Source organism: Taudactylus pleione, unplaced genomic scaffold (assembly GCF_031769625.1).
Source record: "Taudactylus pleione unplaced genomic scaffold, aTauple2 ptg000457l, whole genome shotgun sequence".
In the NCBI taxonomy this organism is placed as follows: Eukaryota; Metazoa; Chordata; class Amphibia; order Anura; family Myobatrachidae; genus Taudactylus; species Taudactylus pleione.
Genome location: NW_028284859.1, coordinates 3,613,013 through 3,626,843, shown reverse-complemented (window position 1 = coordinate 3,626,843; position 13,831 = coordinate 3,613,013). Strand labels below are relative to the sequence as shown.

Sequence of the window (13,831 nt, the reverse complement as noted above, 5' to 3'; positions counted from 1 at the left end):
TGCAGGGACGTGCATAAATTATCCACTGCAATGCCATACACAGCTTGGCCTTTCACTGCGTGCGCCGAGGTTATCAATTTCTGAGTTAGGTCTGACCATGTGGCAGTGTGCGTGAGGCTCCGATTGTACTCAATGTTACCGATGGTTTTGCAGTCTTGCTAAACATTACGGATGTGTGTAAAGCAAGGTGGGCATCCTTAAGTTGTGCTTAGAGATCGCAGTGAGACTGCGCGCGTAATCGCTATTACAATCGCATCTGCGATCCTTGCTGAATTAGGGCCTGATTCAGAGTTGGGAATAGAGAGAGAGATAGCACTTAACTGTGTATCTGGACAAACCATGTTGCAATGCTAGGGGTGTAAATACATAATTTATTTTTTGCATGTAGGGTAAATACTGGCTGCTTTTACATGTAGCCCACAAATACTACACAGCTTTATTATTACTCTAGAATTTAGATGTCAGTTTGGACACATTCCTCCCAAATCTAGATCTCTCTGCACATTTTAAATCTGCCCCACCTGCAGTGCAGCATGGTTTCACCAAGATGATCAGTTGAGAGAGATATCTCTCTGTATTCCCAAGTCTGAATATAGGCCCTTAGTCCACTAAAATTAGCATTTCCTTATTCTCAGTTTATCAGACCCAGGAGGATGTGTAGTGATCCAGCTACAAGAGAACTTCAGATTGATACTACGTTAGTACATTTCTTGCTAGAGGTTATTACAATACCATAATTGAAACCAAAAAGAGAGTGTTATCTTGTGAGCATTTGGTTTCTCACAACATCCAGGCATCTAAGTCCAAATATTTACCAAGGGTTAATACATTTAATATATCAAGTAGAGGCATCAGTGCTACATCAAAAAAACTTGTCCCATTGTTAAATATGACCCTGACTTGAATCTGCAGGATACTCAAATCATGTCCTGTTATTAAAGAGGTCGCAACCTCAGAGACTTCCCTATTGTACTGTAAGTCAGACAATACTAATTTAGGAGATGATGTACAGACTAATTTTCTTATGCCAAGGAAGGGATGATTTAATTGTCGTAAATGTCTGATGTACAGATATTTAACTCCAGGGCACAGCTTTAATCATCCTATTAGTGCTAAAAAAAAAATTATATTAAATATCATCTTACATGCACCACAATGCATGCTATATATTTAATTGCTTGCCCTTGTGGGTTGAGTATACGGGTAAAACTGATAAACAGTTTAGGGAGTGAATGGCGCTACATAGATCTGCCATCCGCACGGCTGTTGCCAATGGTTCTAGTGACCAGCAAGTTTCACGTTATTGATTACTAGAAGGATATAATTTATCCACATTGCGTTATATGATCATGATCATATCCCTCATCCTATTAGAGGGGGTGACAGAACGCGACAATTACTACGCTGTGAGTCGCGTTGAATATATAAATTAAATACTTGAATCCCTCATGGACTCAACAAATCTTTAGGACTTCATTGCTTTTGTGGGATCAAAAGGAATCAAATATAACCCTATGGCAGACCTCTTACCGGACCTACGACACCCAGCATGTCATTAGCTGTCTGGCTGGGACTCCATGTATGTGGTTTTCATTTTTTTTACATAAATTGTTGATTCATAACAGCAATTTATTCCTAGTATGCATATTTTATACTTATTTGATGTCTTATTTCTGTATTTGATTATTGCTGTTTTTTTATCTCAATTGTTTTCTGGTTGTCTTGGTGATGGTCTCACAGTGGTGATGTCATCTAACTGTGCCGTAATCTTCTAAGCTTAGTTTTACACATGTGATCTCTGGGCTCTGAACTGTACATTGAAACATTGGTACATCTGGATTTCCTGCTGGTATGACAGTGTATGCGGTTTCAATCCCAGCTGTCGGGATGCTGGCGCTCAGAATGCCGGCCCCGGAATCAAGACACCAGTCAGAATCCCGTTGCTGGCATCCCGACGGTAAGTAGTGGGGTTAGGGAGAGGGTTGGGGCTTAGAGTTAGGCACTAGGGAGAGGGTTAAGGTTAGGCACTAGGGGTGGGAGGGGTGGAGGTTAGGTTTAGACACTGGGTGGAAAGTTAAGTTTAGGGTTTGGGGTGGGAGGGTTAGGATATTTACCGACAGGTGTTGGTATCCTAACCCTGCCAGCATGCCGGCATCAGGATTTTGAACAATGGGATCCCAAGCCCCGGCATTCAATACCCAACCCGCACTATTCCCTGTGCAAATAACTGCAACTGAGAAATAGGGCCTGTACACAGAAGTATATACATATAGGGTCATAGCAAATTACAGAAATTACCGTAGGCTTCCATCTTCCCTAAATGGCAATCTGAAAATAAAAGGCAAAATAAAAAATTAGAATTTGGCAGTGGAACACAGTCATTATACTAGTACTATATAAAGCAGTGCTGTTGTAATGTAAAGCTCCATACACACGGAGCGATCAGACAGATCAGACAATGATAAAGATATTGGGCCTGATTCAGAGCCGTTCGCTATTTGTGGTCGTTCGTTCAAAAACAAGGGGTGGCTATTCAAATGATCCGTTCGCAAATTGCAGTCTGTTCCCACCTCTACGTCTGGACAAGCGAGCAAAACATACGCTCGTTTATTTGATAAAAACGCCCCCTGGCCGCACGCACCATACGTCATGTCCGCTATTTATTAGATTAATCGAGTACATCGTACAGCGTATGAACTGCTCGCTATTCTGTGGTTGGTGTTTTCAATCGCTATTTTGCGAGCAGTTCTGAGTTAAAAAAAAACAAGTGACGTGGTCAATGACGCTGCTGTATTAATTATGCACTCCCTTAAAACGCCCGTTTTGACCTTTAAGCACGCCTGCGTTCGGATCTCCACTCCCCGTTTTCAAGCACCTTCCCCTGTTACCACCCACATATGCCTCATTCTGTCACTCAAAATAGCAGGCCCTCGCTATATTGCGTACCAACGATTTTCGGCCGCACTGACTGGTTCGCGCATGCGTACTAAAAACCGTACGCATGCGCAGATGTGCGAACATCGCTCGGAACGAGCGTACTGCTGCTAGCGAGTGGCTCTGAATGAGGGCCATTGTTGTCTGATCGCCCTGCATGTGCTGGATGTTCGATATCGAACATCCAGCACATGCACCAACCCCCAAACGACTATAACGACCCGCCAGCAACGATCACGGGGGTCCTATAGTAACCAGGCTAACCTGGTCGATATCAACCAGGTTGGCCTGCATGCATGGGTAATGCCCGCGCATCGACCATCGTTTGGGGGTTGTAAGGGTCCAAAAACAGGACAACATAGCTGGAAGGTTTATAGTGATTTACAGGTAGTAAGATGTCCCTCAGTAATGAACGCACTGCAGTTCTCCTGACGGCTGACAGCTCCCCCTTCTTGAATACACTCCCATCCCTGTTTTATAATTTGAAGACAAGGATAGGCTATGCTGAGGCCAGGTAGTGGTAACTTGCATGATAATTCCACACATTTTAAATGTTTAAGATGGACTTAGGTCTATTTGGTAACAATGTAATGGCCTCTTCCCTCATTTCCTCAGCATAGAGCTGAATTGCAGAGCAGACTAATACATGATTGTACTCCCTCCCCAACCCGCATCACAATATAGAAAGTACAGAAGTTAAATTCAATTGTTAAAGCCTGTGAAGTTAGCACATTTTAAAAAGTGATACATTATCTCAAAGTAGTTTGTACCTTGGTAGCATAACCATACATGTGGAAACACCCCATAATTTATACCATGCCTGAAAAAGTACCATCTATAATTTATTACATATTGTGATATGAGTCTGATAATGGCATGACCCATTACTCCCACTATTTATTATTTAATGAAAAGTATATATTTGACATTACTATACACTATGTACTATTACTTTTACTTGTGAAACATGAACCATTACTATTCTTTTTCTGTCTCCTCTACACTTTTCAAGATACAACACCAATTTAATAGACTCACCACCTGGAATATTACATAGATTGTTAAATATTCTTGAGTGCCATAAATTACATACTGTATGCCTGCTATTTTGAATGTAACAACCAATATGTCATAACAAATCACACAAAGTTCCTAATTGTACTTCAGAACAATAAGTCCCTCCAAGGATTGGAAAATGTATCAGAGATTGATGCTATATGTATAAAGCCCAGTAGGCGCTATAGAGTAAAATAATTGCAACTTACTGTACAGACAGGTTGCTTTGTAGCACAATGTTGTGCCTTGATATCCTTTGATGATTATATCTTGAGAGTCCCCTTCAGTCCAAGGGTAGTGTAATCACCCTGCAAATCTGGAGCACTTGGCCAGCGGGTAAGCTCTAAGGAAGGTAGCTGTAAATGTAGGAGTGAAGGCAGTCAGCTGAGATAGGTTGCTTTAAGGCACAATATTGCAACCTGGAACTCCTTTTATGGAATATCTCTGAGTGTGGCTTTCAGTCCAGTGGCAGTGTAATCACCATGCAAATCTGTATTGACCAACAGTAAAACTCCAAGAGCAGCAGTCGTGTAATCAGCAGTATTGTAAGGAATATAAAGTTGTGGCGGATAAAACAGTATAGAACAAAAAGCTGTTTCTGGGTGAGCCTGCAGTGACAGTCATATGAGGATCTCGATGCGTTTCTCTGTGCTCAGTCACGGTTTCATCAGAAACATACTTCCTGGAAATACAATAAGAATATACATGAAGATGTGTTATGCAAGGACCTGAAGTTGGACTTGTGTGGAGGGAAAGCAGTAGGTACAAGCACACATATGAATCTCAGTAATGGGCCTCACCCTTTACCTGCTGCCGAAAGAGAGCACATGTGCAGAGTCTTTGGATCTCCTGTGCAGACACCATCTTTCCAAATATATCACCCAAAAATGGCAAATCACAGCGGGTATTATTTTTGAGACCATGCATTATATTGGGCCAGAGGAGTTTTCTGTTAACACCTGTGAAGTGATGGGATTCCATTTCTAGAAAAAGACTTGCTACTTGTACTGCATCCACCACCTAAATGATATGCGTTTATTTCTGTGTAGGTTGTTTTATCTAATAAAATGAATGGACACTTGTGATGGCATTTTTATAGTTTATCCTTACTTCCTAGAGCCTATCGTTTCTAACTTTTAATAAGATTTCAGCATAGGCATTTTGTTATTACCATGTTCCATGTCAAACAAGTTACATGAGAATCTATAATAATGCATGTGGTTTGTTAAAAACAATTGATAAATAATGTAGTGTCATTTCTTTGAATACATATGGTCACTTTCTTTTTAAAGCTTTCTGTGTTTTTTAATGGTTAAAATACAAAATAAAAGCGCAAGGTGTAAAGGAGAGCAGAGAAAATCACATTAACGTACAAGCATTGTGAAATACAAAGACAATAAACTCGACATGCAAGAGATACATGATAACAGAGGAATCGGTTAATTTTTAAATGCTAACCAAATGCCAACCACCAATTTGAGACTATGTGAAACAATGCAAAACAATATGACACAGGTGGAGGTTGTGGAAAATCTGGAAGGTTGAAAAAATTACTAATCAGTGTGAACTGTCAGGAGCCGGCAGCCAATCAGCAGGCGCTAAATGAAGAGCGGCCGCTGATTGGCTCCGGCTCCTGACCAGGCCATGAGGGAACTGTCAGGAGCCGGAGCAAAATCAGCGGGTGCTCTACAGTTAGTGCCCGCTGATTGGCTGCTGGTTTCAGACAGGTCACACTGATCAGTCAGGAGCTGGGTAGCGGTTTAATAGGGGTATTCAACATGGAGCGAAAACTCAGTTACCTGCAATGTTTTCGCACCGCTGACGTCATTTTCGGAGGTTTTGATTTTACACCGTATTCAATGTCAAAGACTTTTCGCAGGTTTGAAAAGTCTATGAAAAAAAACGGGGATAACTTTTCACCATTGAATAGGTGGTGAAAAAAAGTGCAGAATTGGGGTTTAGGGGTGCAGGCTTAAAAAAAATAGCCTGCACCCCTGGGAATGACATTTTAAAAATAACTGTGTCAAAAAAAAAATAGGGACACCCCAAATAATTAATGTAAAAATTGGGGTGTAAAAAACAAAATGGGAAAAAAGTGTTTAAAAATAGTGAAATAGGTTCAGGGCTATTCTGCAAGTATGCGGCAGGTGTATTCTAGAATAGGCTATTAGCGGCAGGTGCATAGTTACAGAATTTTTAAAAACATACTTTAGGGACATAAAAATATGCTAGTACCCATTTTCATGTACCCCAAATTTGATGGGACCACTTAAAAAAACGAAAAAAATAACCTAAGTGCTCTTCTGCAACACTTCTTCAACGTCGGGAAAAAACACCTGCTGCGGCTATTTAAATCCCGAATTACAATTGCAGGCTAAAACGGGGGTACCCATAGTGATCCCCCATGTTTTTACAACTTTAGAGGGGTCCTACAATTCCATAAAAAATTCATTTTTTTATGCAGATCCCACTTCGCACCTTCCCGTTTTCGTAGGTTCTATATTGAATACGGGGATAAAGCGGGCGCGCGCCCGATACTTTATCCCAGGAAAATCTCCGATATGCAAAGTAAACTTCAACAGCGAAATTAACATTCCATATTGAATACCCCTGTAAGTGGTCACACACATACACCGTTACAGTAAGTATATGGATCGGCTTCTGTTTTTTTATTTTGCAAAGACCACTGGATGCTATGGAGACCAGTGCAAGGATGGAGGTGAGTATAAGATCTTTATTCCAGGTACTCCAAATGGATTCTATATGGGAGAAGTGGACAGACCTGCTGGCAGTAGGTATGTGTGAATGGGATAGGTAGGTGTGTAATAAAGCTGTACTATTTATGGTGTGTGTGTACTGTTTTTTTTTTAACTATTTAATTTACAGTGGGTTTACGGGTGCCGGCCGCTTGCTGGCACTGACAGTTCCACACATCCAAAGGGCAGGCATGCTGGCACCTGTAGTTCCACTGTAAAGTACAATAGTTTATAACATATTTAACACATTATTAACCCCGTACTCACTGCTCCAGGGTTGCGGGAAAGAGTCCTGGGCTTCAGCACAAGCCTGGGGTTTCGGGAGAGGGGGGACCCCTTTTTGGGGGATCCCCACCTCCCCTGAGATCCCCGACTTGGGCTGACAGGCTTGGGGTGTTAACGATTTGGCCATGGAGTCCTGGTGATAGGGTCTCTTGGCTGTGGCATTACACCCCAGTCGGTTTGGGTTCGGTGCTGGTTTTAAATATAGGGGGACTCCTACGCAACCAGGTGTTGGCTCCTAAATTACGGTGGAACCCTACTCATTTTGTTCCCCGTAATTTTAGGAGCCAGAACTGGCTGACAAGCCTGGGGCTGGTTATGTCTCTTTGGGGGGGACCCTACATAATTTTTTTTTTTTTACATTTAACCCATTTTTTACATCTACAACACATAAGCACCTTCACATATCTCACTGATATGTGCAGGCTACTTGCTCGGGAGAGTTTTGCAGGGAGAAAATACTGCAATTTCGGGTGAGTAATCTCCTTCAAAACGTGCTACTCGGGGGAGATATCTCGTTCTGCTTCACCATCAGCAAACTCACTCTCAGCTAAACTCACTTCTTTGTAAATTTGTGAGCTTCAGGAGCCTCAAATCACCTGAGTTTCGGCGATGCTAATCGAGTTGATCAGACTCGATTCTTGGTAAATTGACCCCAAAATTTCTTAAAAATGTCTAGTGCTTAAATCTAAATGTCTACGCACAAATTAGTTTCGATACACTTTACCCATACTGTATGTATGAGCTGGAATCGGTATGAATCACCGCCGGACGCAATCCCGACAGCGGCTGCCCGACATGGGTGAAAATCCCGATCGTCCCCAGATAACTATTTACTAACCTAACCTCCCCCCCTAACCCTCCTTAGGGGTGCCTAACCCTAACCTTCCCCCCAGTGCCTAACCCTAATTCCCCCTCAAAGTGCCTAAACCTAACCCCCCCTTCCCCGCTGCCTAATCCTAAACCCCCAGGGGGGTGCCTAACCCTAAGTCCCCCCCGGGGGTGCCTAACCCTCCCTCCCCCTTGCCTAACCCTAACCTCCCGGGGGAGTGCCTAACCCTAAGTCCCCCCCCCGGGAGTCCTAAACCTAACCCTCCCCCCCCAGCGGCCGTCCGCAGCGGCGCCCGGCACCACTTCGAATGGGATGTTGGTAAAATGACAGGTGTCTAGATGTAGATGCCGGTCATTTAACCCTCGCCGGGATAAAGCAGTCGTGAAGCCGGCTGTCGGGATTATGTCCACCGGCTTCCCGACTGCATACCGTATGAGCCATATATGTTCCTGGCAGAATCAAAATGTTCACCTTACTTTAAATTAGTAGTTGAAGTAGGTTATTTCTGGGAAGATTGAATATCTTAAAGTGACCATATTAAGATTTCATAATGTATAGTACACTTGCCTACTCTCCTGAAAGTTGCAGGAGGCTCCCAATTTTTCGGGCAGTCCCCCGCACCTCCGTAAGAGTAGCCGGATCTCCTGCATCCTGCCCATCTCGTAGTGAAGTGGGCAGAATGGTGAGGTAATACCATCGGGAATCGCGATCAGTGGGGAGGGAGCGGGGCTAAAATGATGTGATTGTGTCATTTTAGCTCTGTCCCCTGCATAAGGTCATGCAGATCGCAGCATTTTGCTGCGATGGAGGCGGGGCCTAATGCCGTGATAGCCCGGCTCCACCCCCCAAATTTGTCAGCTTGCATCTCCGCTCCGGGCTTCTACCGGTGAGTAGACAGAAAATGTACGCAAATATGGTGTATAGAAATATATCTAGTGACTGATAGAAGCACTGAAAAGAAACAAGTGACTTGGCACTTAGGGCCTGTTTAGGATCCACATGCAAATATCATCATAGTTGATAGGCTAAGAGACGCCCACTAAAAGCATCGCACATCGGCCGCTCATGCACAAAACAGGGGACACCGAACGCAGATCCGGCAGCCATCAGTCTTCTCAGCAAGTCTAAGCTGTCACAGACACAGAGGGCTCTCCTGTAGCAAGCAAGGATGCAGTGGCTAACCTATGCACGCCCTGAAAGCAGTGTTTAAACAGTCCGAGATGGCTGCATTTTTCTAACCACCTCCTATTACATCCCCCAAACGCTGACTACCTGTCGCTCACTTTGAGTGAATCCTCTGTGAGTGTGTGATCGCACAATTGCTGCGTGTGTGCAGTACTGCCTTCATGCATGTATAATGGCTAGCAATCGCTCAAACTGCGTAAATATCGGCATTGCGTGCAGATCTGAATTAGGCCCTTACTGCAGGCTACAGAACTACAGAAGCGTGACAAACCAGACAACCTGCCATTGTGCACCTGTTATTGCCTTTCTGTTACCTGCAGTATAAGCAAATATTTACATATTACAGCAGCTTTCTCTTACCTTAATGCAGAACCTTGCAGTTCTCTTGCATAAATGGACAAGCCTGTTGTAGCTCTTGTCAGTTTTATACTACCTACTGAACTGGTTTGTATAAAAATATTGTATGCTCTGCAAAACATCTACTCACAATGGTCTATTACATACTAGTAGTAGGGACTATCCCTTTTCTTTTTCTACCTATCATAAAAATGTGACTAATGGGTTTTTCCAGATTATGCAACATACCCACTTGTCGAGTGCGCCAAATAAGATTTTTTTTTCTCTGTCATTAGTGTAATTTCCTTTGTATCCATTGCCAACATTCCACAGACATAGGCAAACTTTGTAGTTATCAATGTTCAACTTCTGCTTTAACAGCAGCTGGTGTAATTCAACTACCAAAGTGCCACAGTTGCTTGTACTATTTGTTATACCTAGGTTGTTTCTTTTCTTTATTTTGCAAGATGTCTCGAGTACTAACTTTGTGTGGCTTTTGAGGTTTATATAGCCAGACATCAACCACACTTTTTTTCTGTAAAGTTTTAGTAAAAGTTTGTACATTTTTATAGCGTCTGCTACAAAAAGAAAAAAAACCCAACCAAAATGCCACACCATTCTGTACTGCATGACGTGCATCTGTTTCCTGCCACAACTTGGCACTCACATTTTTAAAACATTGCCATGAACCTGTCCACTTCCCCTTTTGGCATCAGGCAGATGTCACAGGGATGAGCAGTAAATGATTATAATTATGTTGGGAAGATCTTCACCTGCAGTTTGTCTCCCTTAATCAGAATCATATGAATATGTTACATGTAAAAGTGTATAACAATCTAAGTAAACTTCAGTAAAATGTTATTATTTGTAGCCGCCTTGGTATGGGCAGTGTTATGTACAGTAGCCCCCCCCCCCCCCCGTTTAGTGGCAGTGTGAAGTTTATATAGCCCCTTGGCACTTGGATCACTTTCACTTTGGCTAGCTCAGTTCTCTTCATGTCATGCTCTGTTCTTTAAAGTAAACAGGTTATCCTGCATGTGTTAATAATTTGATAGGTGAACACATCTGACACAGGAGTAGTAGCACAGTACAAACACAGTTAAAAAAATGGATGCCAGACAATCTCCCAGGATAAAATAACCATGCAGTCAATTGATATCTATTTAGCTCAGCTCTCTACAGTAGTCCACCTGAAGTCAGTGTTATGCATACTGTAGCTGACGTTATCTCTGCTACATTACTGTCGCTCACTCTACATTCGGACTTATAGTACATACACACGGTCAGATTTTTCTTCAGATCTGAACGATAACGATTTAATAAATCATTCAATCATTCATATCTGAAGGAAAATCTGACATATCTGTCAGATGAACGATTTGAACGATGCGCGTTCCCGATGATCAGATAATGATATCTGACATCTGATGTGTCTGCAGTCAATTTGGACGATTCCATTCATTTTAATGCAGTCAAAAATCGTTCAGTCGTTCAAATCTTTAGTAAAATCATTCAAATCGTTCAATCGTTCATCTGACAGATCTGACAAATCTGACCGTGTGTATGCTCCATTAGACGTCACCCGACGCTGCACGATCTCTCCCAGCTGGCTCCGCTTCCATTGCTCCGGTGACACACACATGGAGTTGATATCCACAACTCCGCCCTTGGCCCCCCGTGCCGCTTGGACCTTCAGCGGGCAGCAGGCCAAGCATGCAGTGCATTTCCATCTCCAGACGGCAGATTGTTTACTTCACATCAGCCTGCAAGGCAGGACAGGCGCTACTCAGCTGCTCTGCTGGGACGCCGGCATGCAGCTTCCACTCTACAGGTAGTAGGATTCTACTGTTACCTGATAATTGATACGAGGCTTTCATTGCCCTGAGCCATTCCATTTCTAGCTGGATTAACATTATGCATACATGCTTTCTATTATATTTTTTCTCTATATATCACTTTACATTCATCTGAGGTCTGCAGTCTTCCAGTATTGAGGACAAACACATTATAACTAAGCGAGGGCACTCCAGCATGCATTGGCTCAACTAGAGACTTTACTTTTAAATATCAAACCAGCTCTTTAAAATCCTGACTATTCTGCCTCAGATCGTACCACAAATTAACACACCATGGGACTGGCACCTTCTAACCCATTAGAGGTCACCCACACTAATGAATTAAAGGGGCTTTGCACATATATTCCTCCACCAGGGCCATAAATAGGAGTGTGCAACTGGTGCTACAGCGTACAGTAAGGATATGTTGGCACAGCTGCAAACAGATGCAGACCCGCACAGAGATGCTTATGCCACTGTCTCAGTAACATCAAATGTGGGTGCTTGAAGACTGGTGCAAATAGATGCTAATGATTATTAAAGTCACCAGCAGGGCCGCTATCAGGAATTAATGGGGCCTAGTACAGGTGGATCATGCAGGCCCCTATCCCAAGGCCCAGAGGGTGCAAAGTGTGGCGTGTTGAGTGATTTAACAAATGAGAATTGTACTTAACTGCCATCCTTAGATTCACTTATGTGGCGTTGAACATGGGTGTGCTTCCCTTCATCAGCATTTCTTATAGGCAGCCACTGTCATGTTCATATATACAAAATTCAGAAGATGAGGATGGAAAGACATAAAGAGGGGTGAAGTGTAAGACGCGGGGGGAGAAAAGTGTGGCATAAGAGGAAAGAGAATGGTGGGGGCAGACAGGAGAAGGTGGATGGGAAACAGATGGGATTAGGAGAAAGATGGAATAATGTGACAAAGAGGAAGAAAGAAAGTGACAAGGGTCAGAGACACACGTGGAATGGATGAGGGACAGAGGCACACATGGGGAGTGGATGATTGTAGAGGCATACATGGGCAGTGGGTGTGGGGCAGAGACACTTGGGGAGTGGGTGAGGGGTAGAGACACACATGGGAAGTAGATGAGGAGCAGAGGCACACATGGGGAGTGGATGAAGGGCAGAGGCACACATGGGGAGTGGATGAGAGGAGAGGCATACATGGAGAGTGAGGAGGGGCAGGGACACACATGGAGAGTGGGGAGGGGCAGGGGCACACGTGGGGAGTGGAGGGGAAGAGGCACACATGTAGATTTGATGACGGGTAGAGGCATACAGGGGGGGTGGGTGAGGGGCAGAGACACTTGGGGAGTGGATGAGTGGTAGAGGCACACATGGGAAGTGGATGAGGAGCAGAGGCACACATGGGGAATGGAGAAAGGGCAGAGGCACACATGGAGAGTGTGGAAGGGCAGGGGCACACGTGGGGAATGGATGAGAAGAGGCACACATGTAGATTAGATGAGGGGTAGAGGCATACATGGGGAGTGGATGAGGGGCAATGGCATACATGGGGAGTACAGTGTCAGGCAAAGACTCATATGGGGGTAGATAGGTCAGAGGCACACATGGAAAGTGGAAAAGGAGCAATGGCACACATGGGAAGTGGGGGAGGGGCAGAGGCACACATGGGGTGTGGAGTTGGGAGCAGAGTAGGGATGAACATCGATGGTCGATGTTTGCCGACCATCAATGTTTTTCTTGCGATGTTAGTGTTTTTACCATTCAATGGCAGCATTTAAATGTTTGCCGCCATCAAATGGTAATCATTCGATGGTGTTCCAATGGTGCTTCTATTCTTTAAATCCTAAATGCTATGCCTCCCCTGGCTACTCTGTGCTGTCTCTGCATCTCAAAATCTTCATGGCTCATACTGCTGGGGTCGTTGGAGGCTGTCTCTCACTGCCTCAGATGTGACCCTCAGCCCCTCCCCTCTCTCTAGACTGCTGCTAGCTCTGATTGGCTCTCACTGTCTCAGAGAACCTATCAGTGTGCAGCCCTGGCCCTGCAGTAGCTGTCACTCACAGACATCTACCAATGTTTACACCAGCAGAGATGGACAGTAATGTCTCTGCTGGTGCTGTAAGGTTTGTTTTCCAGTATATCCAATTCCTCCTTCATGATCCTACATTGTCCCTTCCTTCACCTATAACACATCTGAGCGGCACAAACACGTGGCCCATCTAGGAGTGACACTGCAGTGGCAGACAGGATGGCGGTTTGAAAAACTAGGCCCCAAACAGTACATAATGCAAAGAAAAAAAAGAGGTTCAAGATGGAATTGTCCTTGGGCCCTCCCACCCGCCCTTATGTTGTATAAACAGGACATGCACACTTTAACAAACCAATCATTTCAGCGCCAGGGTCTGCTACACGACTGTGGCTGAAACGATTGGTTCATTTGGGACCCCACAAAACAAGCTGGCAATTAATCTGTCCCTGCACAAACTGGCTCCATGGAGGCAAGATGTCGTCCTCATCCTCCTCATCCACCGATTCCTCACCCTCTTCAGTGTTGTGTAGATCCTCATCCTCACAGAGTATTAATTTGTACCCGCTGAAATCCACCACCACAGGTCCCTCTGTACTTTCTGGAGGCTGGTCTC

The 13,831-nt window shown here is 44.0% G+C and overlaps 1 protein-coding gene across 1 annotated transcript in view; it reads right to left on the bottom strand.

Moving 5' to 3' along the window:
- The window catches only part of IL18 (interleukin 18), a 57,473-nt gene extending 47,985 nt beyond the window's left edge, over nt 1-9,488 (bottom strand). The window contains exons 1-3 of the mRNA XM_088448545.1: nt 9,406-9,488; nt 4,200-4,672; nt 2,299-2,328 (exon numbers count right to left, since the gene is read on the bottom strand). Coding sequence (XP_088304671.1) covers nt 2,299-2,311 — 13 coding nt within the window. The 5' untranslated portion in view covers nt 2,312-2,328; nt 4,200-4,672; nt 9,406-9,488. The remainder of the gene's footprint in view (nt 1-2,298; nt 2,329-4,199; nt 4,673-9,405) is intronic.
- Nucleotides 9,489-13,831: the final 4,343 nt, after the last annotated feature.